Genomic DNA, 16,558 nt, shown 5'->3' with positions numbered 1-16,558 from the left:
ATCAGATGATGTGAGGAGCTCGTTAGTGACTCTTACAAGGGCAGTTTCTGTGCTGTGGGCGGAGCGGAAACCGGACTGGAATTTTTCGAAGAGGATATGTTTGAGGTGGTCCTGAAAGTGGGTGGCAACAGCTTTCTCAAGTACTTTGGATATGATGGGGAGATTGGAGATGTGCCTGTAGTTGGATAGGACTTCCGGATCAAGAGTCGTTTTTTTGAGCAATGGTCTGAATATGGCATTTTTTAAGACGGGGAACGTGACCAGTTTGGAGGGAGTGATTTATAACAGCGGTGATCAGGGGACTTAAGACAGTGATATGGGCTTTTACCAGGGAGGTTGGGAGAGGGTCCAGGGCACAGGTGGAGGATGCACTGAAACAAGCCAAAATACAAATCGAACATAATCATTTGTTATTTCTGAATAACGCAAAAAGACTGTTTCTCTGGGAAATTACAAAGTGCAATTATTTATACACCACACTTAATGTTCCTCTCCTCCTTCCCTCCCGTGTTTCGTCCCCCAGGACCTGAACAAGAAGCAGACCCAGAAGGATCTGGAGTGCGCCATGCTGCTGCGACACCACGAGTCCACCCAGGAGCTGGAGTTCAGGCAGCTGGGCTTGGTGCAGCGGACCCGGGCCGACTTGATCCGCACGCAGCACCAGACCGAGCTCACCAACCAGATGGAGTACAACAAGCGGCGCGAGCAGGAACTGCGACAGAAACACACCGTGGAGGTCCGGCAGCAGCCCAAGAGCCTCAAGGTGAGGGGAGGGGGGGCAGTGTCTGTCTATTATCTTGAATATATCATTTTGTAGATAAATCCTGGAAAATGTCCTTATATGTTAGATGCAACCAACTTTTACAAAATATTCAAAAGAGGCAAATGTTTGTTTAATAATATTTGGTCTTATGAATATCATAACATTTTTATTTTATCAGACAAAAGCTTTTGCGAACACAATTCAGTATTCTCTTTAAATGTAAAGAAAGTAATGATGGCTAACTATTAATACTAGGTGTTATTTATAGATAGTTTTGAATGATAACGTGATAGTAATGGATATTGAACGTCATTTTAGTTGCTTTCATCAACCAATAATTCAATTGATATAGTTTTATTTAAAGATTTTTCACTTTGTTTATATTTGGAAATAAATAGTACAAAGTGTTCAAACTTTGAAAATGATTTTTCAAAATAAAAACATTTGAAACGTAAAATTCAGATCAAATGAATAAATAAAAAATAATATGTCATAAGACCCCTAAAATGTAGTTTAAGCTTATAGTGGGTCTGTCCTCGACTAAGAAATTATAATTTGAGGTCTGAAACTACTGCATCTTTTTGTTGTTTTGACCATTTTCCATTTTATGTAAATCATTTCTATAAATGACAATATATTTTTATTTGGGAATGAGTTGTCAGTAGTTCCACACTTCATTAGAGTTGTATGAAAAGAAATTTAACAAAACGGCAATCAAGTCCACTGTGAACTATTAAGATAGGGCACCCCATAATATTTGTATATTTCTTTGGTGTTGTTTGACTGATTTTACCATGGTTTCAGACCAAAGAGCTCCAGATCAAGCGTCAGTTCCAGGAAACCTGTAAGATCCAGACCCGGCAGTACAAGGCGCTGAGGAACCACCTGCTGGAGAGCACTCCCAAATCCGATCACAAGGCCGTCCTCAAACGGCTCAAAGAGGAACAAACACGTAAGCTGGCCATCCTGGCCGAGCAGTACGACCACTCCATCAACGACATGCTGTCCACACAGGCTGTGAGTAAGGCAAGGAACCCTCCGTGCACCGCCCACTGCTACACAATCAAATGCACACAGACACACAACATATGCTAACACAATACAAACAAAACACGCAGTATTTCAGGACATTTGCATCTTTTTTTCTACAAAGTCTTTTTTGTAGCTCGATATACACTATAAAATGTTACAGGATTCAAAGCATTGAAAAAAAGGTAACAAAAAAACACAAAAGGACATTACAATGTAAATAAAAAGAACCACAAGATTAGAAAAATGAATACAAGCTACAAAGAAATGCATACAGTGCAGTGTAACAATTAGAAATGATTTAGTTGTAAATAATAATCCAGAAAATGGTTGAACTGAATGATACACGCGTAAACACATTCAATAAGAAAGAATTATTGTTTGAAAAGCGTAAAGAAATGTGAATAAACTAAGTAATATGGGTTATTAATGCTGTATAAAGATTACTGTAACAAAAATCAGTTGATGTATTTAATCCTAGAGACAAAGCTATTATTTGAATAACTGTCTACTGGGAGCCTTATTGATAGCTGTTTTAATGATATATTTCATTCATAACAAAAAAATACACATTTTCTTGTTTCAATTTCCTAATTTTCCTAATTATTTAATTTTGAATTATTGGACAAAGACTTTTCATTTGAATTGAGATTTCCTTAAGTCCTTATTTTGTGAAATGTACCTAAACCCTGAAAAATAATAATCAGCAGATCAATAATTATTATATGTGATTTTAAATAATTAACTTCTTGTTAGTTGCATCCATAGTTGATTCTAAATGGGTGAAATTAATTAAGTTTTAGTTTAGTATAATTCTTTATTTAAAACACTGAATAACACACTCTGTTAAACAAACCATCCAGCCGTCATTATCATCATGAAGCCCCTCCGGTGCTGACGCTTGTCGCCGTTTTGTCCCCTCAGCTGCGTCTGGATGAGACGCAGGAGGCGGAGTACCAGGTGCTGAGGATGCAGCTGCAGCAGGAGCTGGAGCTGCTCAACGCCTACCAAAGCAAGATCAAGATCCACACCGACACACAGCACGAGAGGGAGGTCAAGGACCTGGAGCAGAGGGTGTCCATCCGCAGAGCGCTGCTCGAGCAACGGGTACGTTACACCTTCTCTCCAACCAGAGGCGGTGTCAGTCGGTCAGACTTTATTACCACCACACAACACCTTATGAGTTTCATACAGGTCCATTACTGGAAATCACTGGCATAAAGGAGTTCTTTAAGCTTGCGGCTTTGGAACATGTGACAGTAGGACAGACACTATAATGACCATTCCCGAAGAGGATCAAGAAAGAGAAAGGAAAAGATGTTAAAAGATGGAGTGCTGGACGTCAGATAAATTACTAGAAGAATACAGACAGGAAGTAAACACTAACAGGAACACGATCTGGGCTCTGCAGTGTTTAAGGACTTGTTAGTTACAACAGTTACCGAAAACCTCGATCAGTGCTGTTGTAAAGTTGTTTTTGTCGCAGTTCCAGCCATTGGTGCGCCGTGGAACAGAGTCATTTCTTTCCTAGTGGAAGAAATGCGATCATTTCAAATCAATAAAATCATTTCTATTCATATTGGGAGTTGAGTCGTTAGTTTGGTTAGTGTCTGGCCGAGTAATGAGCCGGATAATGAGCAGCGAGTCGGTCATTATGGGGTGTTCTTTTCGCCAAGAAATTTGTTGAAAAATAAATAATGACATTCTCTGAAATTAAAATGGTTAACGTGTTGTATTAATCCGTCTTCAGATCGAGGAGGAGATGCTGTCTTTGCAGAACGAGCGTTCGGAGCGGATCCGTACTCTGCTGGAGCGGCAGGCTCACGAGATCGAGGCGTTCGACTCGGAGAGCATGCGCCTCGGCTTCAGCAACATGGCGCTCAGCGGGATCCCCGCCGAGGCCTACAACCAGGGCTACCCCACCCCCAGCCCCTCCTCGGGCTCCAGCGGCTGGCCCTCGCGGCCCGTCCCGCGCTCCGGCAGCCACTGGAGCCACAGCGTTCAGAACTCTGTGTCCACGCCGTCATGGCGCAGTCAGAACCACGGCGGGGGGGGCTTCAGCCGCGCAGAGTCCGTCACCTCGTCACACGGCCTTGGCAGGGACAGCGAGATGTACAAGAGCAGCAGCCGGGGTCATTCTTCCTCCTCCTCTTCCTCTTCCTCCCACCCCTCCCACCACCACCATCACCACCACCAGCAGCAGCAGCAGCAGCAGCAGCAGCAGCAGCAGCAGCAGCAGCAGCTGCAGCAGCAGCTCCAGCCAGCAGCAGCAGCAGCAGCTACAGCAGCACTACCTCCCCCAGCACTACCAGCACCACCAGAGCACGCCACAGCTCTACCGTGACCCCCACGAGGTCAGGGAGCGCGAGCGTCCCCGAGAGTGGGGGGGAGGAGGCAGCAGCAGCCACTATCCGCACCACTCCCAGGGGCACCACCACCACCACCACATCGCCTCCCACGCCTCCTCCCAGTCTCTGGCTCTCCTGCCTCCCCCGCCACCGCCTCCCCCGATTTCCCTGTCTTCCTCCTCTCCTCCGTCCTCCGCCTCTTCCTCTTCGTCGTCACAGGGAGGATACGGCGGCGGCTTGAGTATCAGGGGCCCGGGCCTCATGGCGCTCAGGAACAGCCCCCAGCCCTTGAGGAGGACGGCGTCCGGAGGGCCGGGGGGAGGCGGGGGGAGCGACGGAGGGCTCAGCCGGAGCACGTCGGTCACTTCTCACATTTCTAACGGCTCCCACCTCTCTTACTCCTGATTCTCCTCTGATCTGAGGTCTGCTTCTTTTGAAAGAGAGTTTTATGTTTTTAGCTGATTTAAAGATGCTTCTGCCGGAGCAAAGTCAATCCTTAAAACACAAACCAATACCCCGATTTTAAATGTTAGTTATTTGCTTTCCTGATGTTTGCAGGGACTTTAAAGTGCTCCTGATGCACAAAGAGAGGACACTTTTTTTTTATTTAGTCACTACACAAGTATTAAAATCACTGCAAACCTCTTCCAAACATTATTAAAGAGTTGCACAGGCGGTGGCGGAACTAAACAATCCCAAAAAATGAAACGCAACGTCCACATGTGAAAAATGAGCCATGTGCTGCAGAATGAACACAAAGTAGATCTAAAAAACAAAACAGAATAGAATTTGTGCATTTGTTCATTGTGCGCCACATTGAATCTGTTGCACAGAAACGGTTGAGCTGCAGAGAGCGGGTTTAAAGACTAGCAGGTTTAAATTCTGGTTTTCAGGCGACTGTTGTGGAGCTTCCACTTGGCTAGCGGTGCTTTAAAAACCACTGTAACTATGTAAATAACGGTAAATTGCAAACCAAGTTTTTTTTTTGTTTTTTTAAGTGTTTCATACGTTCAGTGAGGCGGGGGGAGGGGTTGACCGAGGGAAGATTTCTTGAAAACACATTTCTTTTTATTTTTAGTGATAAATAAGGTTCTGTAAATGACAACTTACAAAGAAACACTGCCACCTGTGTGTTGGGCTGACCCAGGACAAATATACCACTGCCCTTTAAAGTCCCCTTAAAGGGGCGGTCTGCGTGTTTGGGAACTTTGCTGTTTTAAATGACGTATAAGGGACATTGTAGGTATATAAAAACAACATTTACCCAGGAGGGGGATAATATTCAGAAATAATTTAGAATTTACAAGATTTTAAAGAAAACAAATCATCAATGTACAAGAAAATTATTCCTTAAAAAAAATCTTAATTTTAATGTATAAAAGTCGAATTTATGTGAAAAAACTCTTTTATGTTGTTAATTTACAAAATACATTCTCTGTGATTAAAGTCCTACATTGACTTTATAATAAATAAAAATTAACAGAAAAACAATACAGATTCATATAAAAATAACATGCATATTTTCATAAAGTAGTAAACTACCCTTTTCTTCTTTAATGAGACTTTTTTGTGCAAATTATTGGCTATAATCCGAAATAATTACTCTATAAAAAATCATTTAAAAAAGCAAATAAGAAAATGTCCCAAAACGTCTGACTGCTCCTTTAAAGGGTGTGTGTGTGTGTGTGTGTGTGTGTGTGTGTGTGTGTGTGTGTGTGTGTGTGTGTGTGTGTGTGTGTGTGTGTGTGTGTGTGTGTGTGTGTGTGTGTGTGTGTGTGTGTGTGTGTGTGTGTGTGTGTGTGTGTGTGTGTGTGTGTGTGTGTGTGTGTGTGTGTGTGTGTGTGTGTGTGTGTGTGGCTAACCTCCACCTGTTGTTTCTCCCCTTCACAGTCTGCTCTGCATCTGTAGGTAGATGTACACGTTACATTACAAATAAATTAGTTACAGTTACAGTGCATGGATCTTGTGTACAGACGCCATTTGTATGGATAACATGCACACTACCTATTTATATAAATGCGTATAAATACATGTAAGATACCTGTAAATGTAGCAGGTATATACTGAAGATTGTTCACTGTCCAAACACTTTGACTTGCATTGTACTTAGCAGTGTACATAAAGCACTAACTGAGACTGTGTTAGAGTAATAATAATGATGTACTTGTTGTACTAGACAAATAGACGCTATCATTATTATTACCTCTACTGCAGCTGTAATATTTATGTTGTATGCTTATTTTAAAAAATGTAATTGCCAATTTTTAACCACTAGGTGGGGGAATAAGCGCAATTTTACTGTGATAGAGCTATTACAAAAAATAAAAAAATATTAATGTTTCTGAGGACTACCTTTCCCAGCATTCCTTTGGGCAGGTCTGGGTTCCACTTTTTACTTTTTTTTTGAGCCAGTATTAAAGTGTGGAACGTCCACAGTGGAGCTGAGTCATTTGAATAATTTTCAGACTATTTGATGACGTTTGGTGCCATGTTTTAAAAAAATTATTATATTCCAGCTCATAAAACACTGTAACCTGCAAAAAATTAAGCCACAAAGTGTTCAGTATTTAGTAATAAAGATACACAATATTACATGAATGGTGATATGAAAACAAATTAAAATTACAATTAAAATACACAATCTTTGTTGTGTGTAAAATATATAAATAAATGTTAATTGGAAAACTAATTTAATTGTAAACAATTACCCTTTAAGGTCAGGTTTTAACCTTTATTTCACAAAAAAACCTTTTATTTTACACATTTGCTGCTTTTCATAATGGCAACTTGCATTTCTTTTTTAAACTTTTTTTTGTTAAAGTTAACTCTTAAATTAAGCAATTAGCTAATAGTTAATTCAATTTGAATAACTTCCACAAATTCCTGTCAAATTACACTTAATGAAATGGCTTTTTGTGCTATACTTGATTATTTATCTGATATTGAACACTTTGTGGAACTTTATTTGCAGGACTTTTCTGGATAAGCAGCTCATCATTTGTTTTTGCACGGCGTGAATGGGTAGAAAAATCATCGGGTCACTTCCTGCAGCGGCAGGAAATAAATCAGCGGACTTCCTGCCAACATGGCGTCTGCAGGAGGGCCGACCTCAGTGTGATCTGATGCTGTCTGTCGCTGTCACGTCTACCTCATTTGCACTGATAGTAAAAGAATGTTTGGGCGGACTTCAAATAATGCATTTTTTGTTTTAATGCAGACTTTGTATTATTGCTTAAATATTTCAGTTTATACCTGTATTTGTGCAGATGTTTGACAGGAGATGCAGAAGGAGGGGATGGAAAACAGTGGAAGCTGGAAAAGGTTTATAAATGTCATCTTTACAAGGATATGCTGGACTTTTAACGCTAAAAGATGTTCAGGTGAAGAAAACAAACTCACCCCACATGTTGTACTGATCTGTGTTGATGGAGATGACTCCCTCAAAAAAAAAAAACCTCAAGAAAATGTTTGTGAGATTTCATTTTGCCAACTTTTTTTAAATGCATTGTTTTGTAAAGATTTTTCAGTGCTTATCATTCCGGAGATGGTTTTAAGTTTTGCCAATTTTTAAAGCTGCACTCAGATTAAATCTCCTGCAGGGAGAACTAGAGTTAAATTCTTCCTGTTTCTATTGTTGTGTTCACTGACATCAGGATTTCTGTTTTTTCATCTCCTCAAAATTAAAGGAACATTTTGGGAAATGTGGATGTTTTTTGTCAGATGTCTATCAGTCATTATTTTCATAATTTCAATTTATTTGACAAAATAATATATGATTATAAAGAAAACTATCAAATGCTAAACAACCAAATAGGCTTACTTAATTGTCTTGTTTCGTCCGAACAGAAGTCAAAAAGCTCTAAATATTAGGTTTATTATGATAGGAAAAAAAGGAAAAGCAAAAAAATGCTCACATTTTCAAACCTGGAAAATGATTTCTTTGGTCATTTTACTTAAAGTTATAAATCAATAAAGGTATTATTTTCTGTCCATTAATCAAATGTGAAAAGTGAATATTTTCATGTGTTGGAAAGTTTTTTTTTTAACATTTTCCTCAATTTCAAGAAATATATTTTAGTTTATTGCGAAAAGAGCCAAATTGCCTTTTGTCAGATGTAGTTATTTGGCATTGAAGAAACTCAGAATACACAAACATGGGTAAAAAGATATAAATTTAACAGATTTAAAAATGTATAGACACTGCTAGTTCCAGACTGATGGCAAACAAGCACGTTTCCCAGAATGCCGTGCTGTTCCTTTAATTAATCAAAATAGTTTTACTTCATTTTCCGTGTGGGTCCATATTTTTCCTGATGCAGTTTTAAATGTTTTATGTTGGACAAACTCTCCTCATCCAGTGTTTCTGCCCCACCCTCAAGCCAGGAAACACCTTCCTCCCCCATAAAAGACAGAAACACGTTTGTTTGGTGCCTGCAGGAAGATAACTGACAGGAAGGATGAAGATGAGAGTCTGATGGATGAATTTAAATCTTGTTTTTACAGCTGAAGGTCGAGTTTAAAATGTTCAGGTTCAAAATGTTGATAAATTAGTTGTACAGAAACGTAATGGAAAATAATTTTTGGAGAAATAAATGAACAAAAAAAACAAGTGTCTGTTTGTTTTTTACTTAACTAGTTTAAGAAGAACCATGTTTCGGTCATAATCCAAGAGTTTTTCTTTTAGTATATACTTGATTCCATTTTTCTTGTTTTTCCTTTTTTTTGGTCTGCTGGTTATGCTCTTCGTAATGATTTGTCTTTTAAATACTTTTCAATGACTGTCTTATTTTTCCTATGTACAGTGGGGCAAAAAAGTATTTAGTCAGCCACCAATTGTGCAAGTACTCCCATTTAAAAAGATGAGAGAGGCCTGTAATTTTTATCATAGGTATACCTCAACTATGAGAGACAGAATGAGAAAATAAAATCCAGAAAATCACATTGTAGGATTTTTAAAGAATTTATTTCAAATTATTGTGGAAAATAAGTATTTGGTCAATAACAAAAGTTCATCTCAATACTTTGTTATTTACCCTTTGTTGGCAATGACAGAGGTCAAACGTTTTCTGTAAGTCTTCACAAGGTTTCCACACACTGTTGCTGGTATTTTGGCCCATTCCTCCATGCAGATCTCCTCTAAAGCAGTGATGTTTTGGGGATGTCGCTGGGCAACACAGACTTTCAACTCCCTCCAAAGATTTTCTATGGGGTTGAGATCTGGAGACTGGCTAGGCCACTCCAGGACCTTGAAATGCTTCTTACGAAGCCACTCCTTCGTTGCCCTGGCGGTGTGTTTGGGATCATTGTCATGCTGAAAGACCCAGCCACGCTTCATCTTCAGTGCCCTTCCTGATGGAAGGAGGTTTTCACTCAAAATCTCACGATACATGGCCCCATTCATTCTTTCCTTTACACGGATCAGTTGTCCTGGTCCCTTTGCAGAAAAACAGCCCCAAAGCATGATGTTTCCACCCCCATGCTTCACAGTAGGTATGGTGTTCTTTGGATGCAACTCTGCATTCTTTCTCCTCCAAACACGACGAGTTGAGTTTTTACCAAAAAGTTCTATTTTGGTTTCTTCTGACCATATGACATTCTCCCAATCCTCTTCTGGATCATCCAAATGCCCTCTAGCAAACTTCAGACGGGCCTGGACATGTACTGGCTTAAGCAGGGGGACACGTCTGGAACTGCAGGATTTAAGTCCCTGGCGGCGTAGTGTGTTACTGATGGTAGCCTCTGTTACTTTGGTCCCAGCTCTCTGCAGGTCATTCACTAGGTCCCCCCGTGTGGTTCTGGGATTTTTGCTCACCGTTCTTGTGATCATTTTGACCCCACGGGGTGAGATCTTGCGTGGAGCCCCAGATGGAGGGAGATTAGCAGTGGTCTTGTATGTCTTCCATTTTCTAATAATTGCTCCCACAGTTGATTTCTTCACACCAAGCTGCTTACCTATTGCAGATTCAGTTTTCCCAGCCTGGTGCAGGTCTACAATTTTGTCTCTGGTCTCCTTTGACAGCTCTTTGGTCTTGGCCATAGTGGAGTTTGGAGTATGACTGTTTGAGGTTGTGGACAGGTGTCTTTTATACTGATAACGAGTTCAAAAAGGTGCCATTAATACAGGTAACGAGTGGAGGACAGAGGAGCCTCTTAAAGAAGAAGTTACAGGTCTGTGAGAGCCAGAAATCTTGCTTGTTTGTAGGTGACCAAATACTTATTTTACCGAGGAATTTACCAATTCATTCTTTAAAAATCCTACAATGTGATTTCCTGGATTTTTTTTTCTCATTTTGTCTCTCATAGTTGAGGTATACCTATGATAAAAATTACAGGCCTCTCTCATCTTTTTAAATGGGAGAACTTGCACAATTGGTGGCTGACTAAATACTTTTTTGCCCCACTGTATATACGTTACTGTCAGGGACCAAGCAGTAAGGCAACAGGACACAGGAGTTGGTTAAAGAAACATGCCATAATGTAAATATTATTAATAAATACAACAATTATGTTGACGGAATTAAATAATAATATTAAGAACATAAGTAGAAAAAGCTAAATAAATCATTAAAATGCGGGGAATGTTTTTTTTTAACAAAATATCTTTTTTGTTTTTTTTCCATACTTAATAAATTAAATCGTGTTGTTTCTTCAATATCGTTTTCATTTATTGTTCATGTGTTGTACAGAATTATTATTTTGCTGTCTATCTTTGTCTACAATGTCTTATCCTGAAGGAATTTAACTTCCGGTGACCTAAAACGTTATTAAAGGGGAGGCGCGCGCTGCAGGTTGTTGGCTGTGTCGCATGACGTCACGGTCCAAACCAATCGGAGAAGCCAGATAAAGAAACAAAAAAAATCACACCGTGAAATTGTCACAGTAAAGGCCTGCATTGAAAATGTTTCTTAACTTACTGTATGAAAGTATATTCATAGAAATCTAGTTACAGTTTAAAAAATGTACAATCCTTTGACATAATCCAAACATCTTTGATTACAAATGAATGTTACCTTTTACATTTTAATATTCATTGATCAATTTTGAAGTTTTCAGTCAATATTTGTTTTCGTACTAAAGTTTACAAAACATTTGACAACCAACTATAATTTCTGACTTTACTTCACTAAATTAACCTATTATGAAGCTTTTATTCTGAAATGCATCCGGAAAGTGGTGTTTCTGTTGTTGCTTGACGTTTTGCTGCTGTGAGGAAGTCATCGCTCAACTAGCATCCTGTCGCTTTGAGTGAGCTTCTCTTTCAAATAGGAGTTTTAATACGAAGTTAACAGAGACAAAACACGACACAAACATCAAAAATGGAGCAAGAAAATATTTTCTACTTTGTTCCAAATTTAATTGGTGAGTATTTTGCCGTGTTCACCGTTTACTGTAGCTAGCTTAGCGTTAGCCTACATACAGTAGATGCTGCTGGAAGTCACACCAAAGTCCATTCAAAGGACCGATTATAGAAAGTAGATAAAGCATTATTCATCCAGCTATCTTTACAGTTATCTTTTTATTTATCTATTACACTGAATTTATGTATTTCTTTTTCAACTTTTTGCTTTGTTATTGGGAATTATTTTTTCTTTAGGCCTCCAAAATCCTAAAAACTAAATATCCCAATAAAGATAAATCCATCTTGGTTAAATGATAATTTACCCTTTTAAAAAACAGTGTGAAAAAGATATCCATTCAAAAAAGAGTATTTAAAAAATAATAAGAATCAGTTTATTTACTTGATGTGATAGTTTAATCCGTAATAATAAGCCCCCTTCAAACACACAGATACCAAGATGCTCTACTTGTTTAATCTGCAAGAAAATATTGTATTTTATAAGAGTATCATGTGTTTTATTAAAGCAAAACCTAATGAAAATTGAAACTAATAATAGCTTTTAATTAATCTAGAGTAGTAAAAACCACAATAGTTTTCTCTATTGTAGTGGGGTATTAAATAGAGCATTACAATCATATTATTCAAGTCCAAAAAATAATGAAACAAGATGATACTCTATTAATCCTATCTGCTGAACAATAGAGAAGTCTGTGTTACCCTTATATTGTTTCATATTGATTTAGGTTGCATTCTCTGCTGTTTTACCCATTGCCATTTGGAAACAGATGAGGTTACAGTTGTTGTTTGTGCTGCAGGTTATGCCCGGATCGTGCTGGCATTCATCTCCTTCTTCCTGATGCCCTGCTGCCCCTGGCCCGCCGTCTTCTGCTACCTGCTCAGCGCTCTGCTGGACGCCTTCGACGGTCACGCCGCACGGGCTCTCAACCAGTGTATGTGCGGGGTGCATGGATTTGTACCCATCAATTATAAAAGAACTAGATATGTTGTGATAAAGGTCCTAAGAAAGGTCTAAATCATGAGATTTATGAGGTGTTTTGACAGTTCCCAGTTTTGCTTGGTGTTGTCTACATTCACCTATTTCCTGGAAGAATAAATACAGTTTTGGATTTAAGTTTTAAAACGTGAAAAAACTCCCTAATTCTTTGAGATTAAACATGATTTGATGACAAAACTCTTTTAGGATTCGAAATGTATGTATTTATTTTAGTTCTTTTTTTCTGCCATGTTCTTACTTCTAAATATGAAATGGATTTAGTTTGTGATGTTTCATTTGTTTCTAATTCTATCATATTATTCATAATTATTTTTGCTGCGTTCTCTCAGCCACTAAGTTTGGGGCGATGATGGACATGTTGACGGACCGCTGTGCCACCATGTGTCTGCTGGTCAACCTGTCACTGCTCTATCCCTCCTACACCTTCCTGTTCCAGCTCAGCATGTGTGTGGACATCGCCAGCCACTGGCTACACCTGCACAGGTACACCAGCCAACCTTTCTTGGGTTATATTTCCTGACAGTTGCATTCGTTACACATGACACATTCAATTTGATTCTTGGAAGCTGAAAGTATGTTTAAAATGTTTGTTTTTGGCTAAGATAAAAGGTTTAATTGTGCTGATTTTCGAAAGTTGAACATGCTTTAATGGGGTTTGTGGTTCAGAGGGAATATGCTGCTAATCATCTTTTCTCCTTTCATGGTTTTTTTATTTTCTAAGCTCTACGATAAAAGGATCGTCCAGTCACAAGACAATCGACCTCTCAGGGAACCCCATCCTCCGGGTCTACTACACATCCAAGGTGACACACACACACACACGTACTGTACATCATGCCCTGATTAATTAGATCAGTGTCATTTTCTTCTCTCTGGCATCAGTGAAAAATCCTTCTCCCGTCTCCAGCTCATAACAAACCAATTCATCCTGTCTCGTGTTACACCCTCCTGGCTTCCTTACACTCTTTTAGATTGGATATTAAGATTCTATTAATGACTTACAGATCCCTGAGGCCTCGCTCCAATTGTTTTTACATGGTTTTTTCTGAACTTGATAATGGATGTAGCTAAGGTGTGAGTTTTCTACAGCGGGCCTGGGGGTTGGCACATGATGATATGGGTGCAAGAAAAAAATGTTTATATGAAAATGAACTTTAGCCTTTGCCATTATTTAATTACTAGAACTGTTTATCAAATATACTCCCATTAAAATGTATTTCTGACCCACTTTCTCAGCTATGGAGGAAAATCAACATTACGTTGAATCTTGAAAAATAGCTATTTTAAATGAGTGCTTTTTAATAAATAAATAAAAAGTTTTTATCACAATATGTATAAAATCTATAACTGTAAAGACTTGACAGTCATATGTGTTTCTGTGTGGTGCAGCCGGTGCTGTTTGTGATGTGCGCCGGGAACGAGCTCTTCTTCTGTCTGCTCTACATCCTCCATCACATCGAGGAGCCTGCAGGTAAACAACCTCCTCCTCCTAAATGAACATTTACTAATGCACAACAAATTTGAGGTACTTTACAGATTTTAGGCTTAAAAGATTATTCTTCTCCTTAGCGTCTATCTCCACATAGCATCTTTTTTATCAATTGTTTCCAATAAGGAAACCTTATGACTCCTTTGTTTACTTCTGTAACATAGTGACATCACTCTGTAACAGCTGCGCTTCTATTGGCTTCAACACATTGTAAATAATAGGCTAATTGGCAGGACATCTCTAAGCAGCTGACCAATCACAACAGAGCCGGCCAGCTAACCAATCAGAGCAGACTGGGCTCTGGTTTCAGACAGAGGGTGAAAAGAGGTGCTGCAACACAGGCATTATGAGAAAAATAAAGAGCTTTTTGAACGTTAAACCATGGAGACATGTCCAAATAGAGAGACACTAAATACAAATAGGAACCTGTGAAAGTGTCTAATGTGCTTATATTAGTATTTTTAGCATTTCTGGTTGTACTTCCATATATTTGACACTATCAAAGTGTGTTCTTTTATTGGCATTGTTTGTCATACATATGTTTTTTGTAGTCATTGTTTTTTACATCTTTTCACCTTGAAAGCACTTTTTACATCACCTTGAAAAGTGCTACGAAAATAAAATGATTGTTAATATTGTATAAATGTGCTCTGTGTACTGCAGGCTGGCTGTACGGGCTGCAGGCTCTCTGCGGGATCATCTGTCTCCTGAAGACCGGCATCAGCTTGGTGCACCTCGTCACCGCCTCGCAGAACATGGCTGCCCTCGACGCCGCCGAGCGAGAGGCAAACAGGAAGTCACAGTGAGAGAGAGAGAGAGAGAGAGAGAGAGAGAGAGTGAGAGCTTCAGCTGCAGCTGCATATCCACCACCGTTTTTATTTATCGTTTATTATTGTAAGGGTTTGTGCACATAAATATGAAGTGTAACTGCACTTGAGTTAGTTAGATGACTTTAGGAAGGAGGAAAGTTTTATGACCAAATATCTCAACTCAAAGTGTGATTCACTTTTACAGACAACCAATCAGAAACAAGAGAATCAAAATTCAGTTCATTGCAAAATAGGTCTACACATACAAGGAATTTGCTTGGGTGTATAATGGTGCATTCATAAAGCGCAGTGAGAGTAATTTAGTTGTAAAATAAAAGCAAATATAGTGCTATTGTAAAAACAAATAGAAAATAGTAGGTTAACATTTTATAAATATATGAAAAAAGTAAATATAATATAACATTACTGGGAAAAAATGAGTTTATACTTTTAACTTATTCAACAATAATACAGTGAGAATAACAGATATGGCAATATAAAATGACATGTCGTAAAATATAATCTTTATCAACATCACAGACTTCTAATGTGATGATTATTAGGGCGTTTGATGTAAAAATGTAATAAATGCTATAGCTGTGGAATATTCCATTTCCCAATTTGCATACATATGCCGCCATGAATTTGCTAAATAAAAGTTCCATATTTTTGAGAAAAAACGTTATAATAAAAAGACTTTAATTTTTCTGAGACTTAAATCAAAGAAATCTGAAAAACAGTCAATCGGATCCAACCATTTTTTTCCAAATTTATATATTTTTGTTATTCTACTCTTTTATTTCCAAAGAATATCTATTTTTTTCCACATAAATAATGGTTCCCCACCTACTTCTTGTTCATATGAAGATACTAAAGATAATGTCATTACAACAAGTATTTCAGATTTTGATTTGATACATTTGGTTAAAATGTGCACTACATTTGGATAGAATCCTTGCTCCGTCCCAACCACACAGTACCATTAAAACAAACTTTGTGGAAAACAAATTCACCTTTTATTCCGTATTATTTAGTTTTATTGTTAACTTTCATGATTTTATTTAAGATGAGACTGTATCTCTGAAATCTACGACAGACCAAAAAACTGAAGCGTTTGTTCACTTGATGCATCATTTAATTCTTGTTAAGTAGGAAATATTTATTTTAAAAACTAGAAGCAGCTGTTTTATTACAAAGCACTGAGGCAGGGAGTGCTTAAATATTCCTTGCGTGACCTCTGAGCCATATTGTGTGGCTTTTATTAGAGATTCCTGCATATATTTTGGTGTTGATTAAATGGTGATAGTCGCACTATAGCAAGTAAATCAGTTTGCGCTTATTTGACATTTATAAAGTTGTTGTTGGTGGTAGAAGAAACGTGTTTCCTTTTTCATGTAGAAACAAATAGATAGTTATGCAGGTCATAAGTTATTTCTGACGTTAAGAGCACCAAGTATTATTATTTTTACTTTTTAAAGAAGTCACTGACCATGCGTACATTTACTGCTGTAAATTATTTGTTTCGATGCTGAATGTTTGTTAATGTGTTGAAATATAAATGTTTGTTTTTGATGGAACTCATTACGCAGAATGTATTATTCTAAAATAAAAATGTAAATTGATCATACGCCAAGCTTAATATTATATATAAAGATTTAAAAGCGTAGTAGGAACTATATTTGGTTTGAAGTGAAGGTGTTTTGAGTTACTGTAAAAATAAAGACAATGAAACACTGACTTTAGTTGTTTGGTTTTTTTTTCACTTT

General features: G+C 38.2%; 2 protein-coding genes across 2 annotated transcripts in view; both read left to right on the top strand.

Moving 5' to 3' along the window:
• taok2a (TAO kinase 2a) overlaps window positions 1-8,749 on the top strand; it is a 30,203-nt gene extending 21,454 nt beyond the window's left edge. The window contains 5 exon segments of the mRNA XM_063903485.1: window positions 524-763; window positions 1,568-1,789; window positions 2,717-2,899; window positions 3,543-4,052; window positions 4,054-8,749. Coding sequence (XP_063759555.1) covers window positions 524-763; window positions 1,568-1,789; window positions 2,717-2,899; window positions 3,543-4,052; window positions 4,054-4,545 — 1,647 coding nt within the window. The 3' untranslated portion in view covers window positions 4,546-8,749.
• A 2,572-nt stretch (window positions 8,750-11,321) lies between these two features.
• On the top strand, window positions 11,322-16,529 carry cdipt (CDP-diacylglycerol--inositol 3-phosphatidyltransferase (phosphatidylinositol synthase)). The gene is made up of 6 exons (XM_063903561.1): window positions 11,322-11,499; window positions 12,295-12,429; window positions 12,824-12,977; window positions 13,216-13,297; window positions 13,884-13,965; window positions 14,647-16,529. Exons 1-6 carry the CDS (start codon window positions 11,457-11,459, stop codon window positions 14,787-14,789), a joined length of 639 nt encoding a protein of 212 aa, XP_063759631.1. The 5' UTR covers window positions 11,322-11,456; the 3' UTR covers window positions 14,790-16,529.
• The last annotated feature ends 29 nt before the right edge of the window (window positions 16,530-16,558 follow it).

Source organism: Eleginops maclovinus, chromosome 16, assembly GCF_036324505.1.
Source record: "Eleginops maclovinus isolate JMC-PN-2008 ecotype Puerto Natales chromosome 16, JC_Emac_rtc_rv5, whole genome shotgun sequence".
Classification (NCBI taxonomy): domain Eukaryota; kingdom Metazoa; phylum Chordata; class Actinopteri; order Perciformes; family Eleginopidae; genus Eleginops; species Eleginops maclovinus.
Note: the sequence above shows the minus strand (reverse complement) of the source record. Positions and strands in the feature narration are given on the sequence as shown.

Excerpts from the sequence above, each read along its gene's own strand:
- cdipt (XM_063903561.1), top strand. The coding sequence starts at position 11,457 with ATGGAGCAAGAAAATATTTTCTACTTTGTTCCAAATTTAATTG. Across the intron at positions 11,500-12,294 it reads CTTTGTTCCAAATTTAATTG|GTTATGCCCGGATCGTGCTG; the intron begins GTGAGTATTTTG and ends TTTGTGCTGCAG. Across the intron at positions 12,430-12,823 it reads CGCACGGGCTCTCAACCAGT|CCACTAAGTTTGGGGCGATG; the intron begins GTATGTGCGGGG and ends GCGTTCTCTCAG.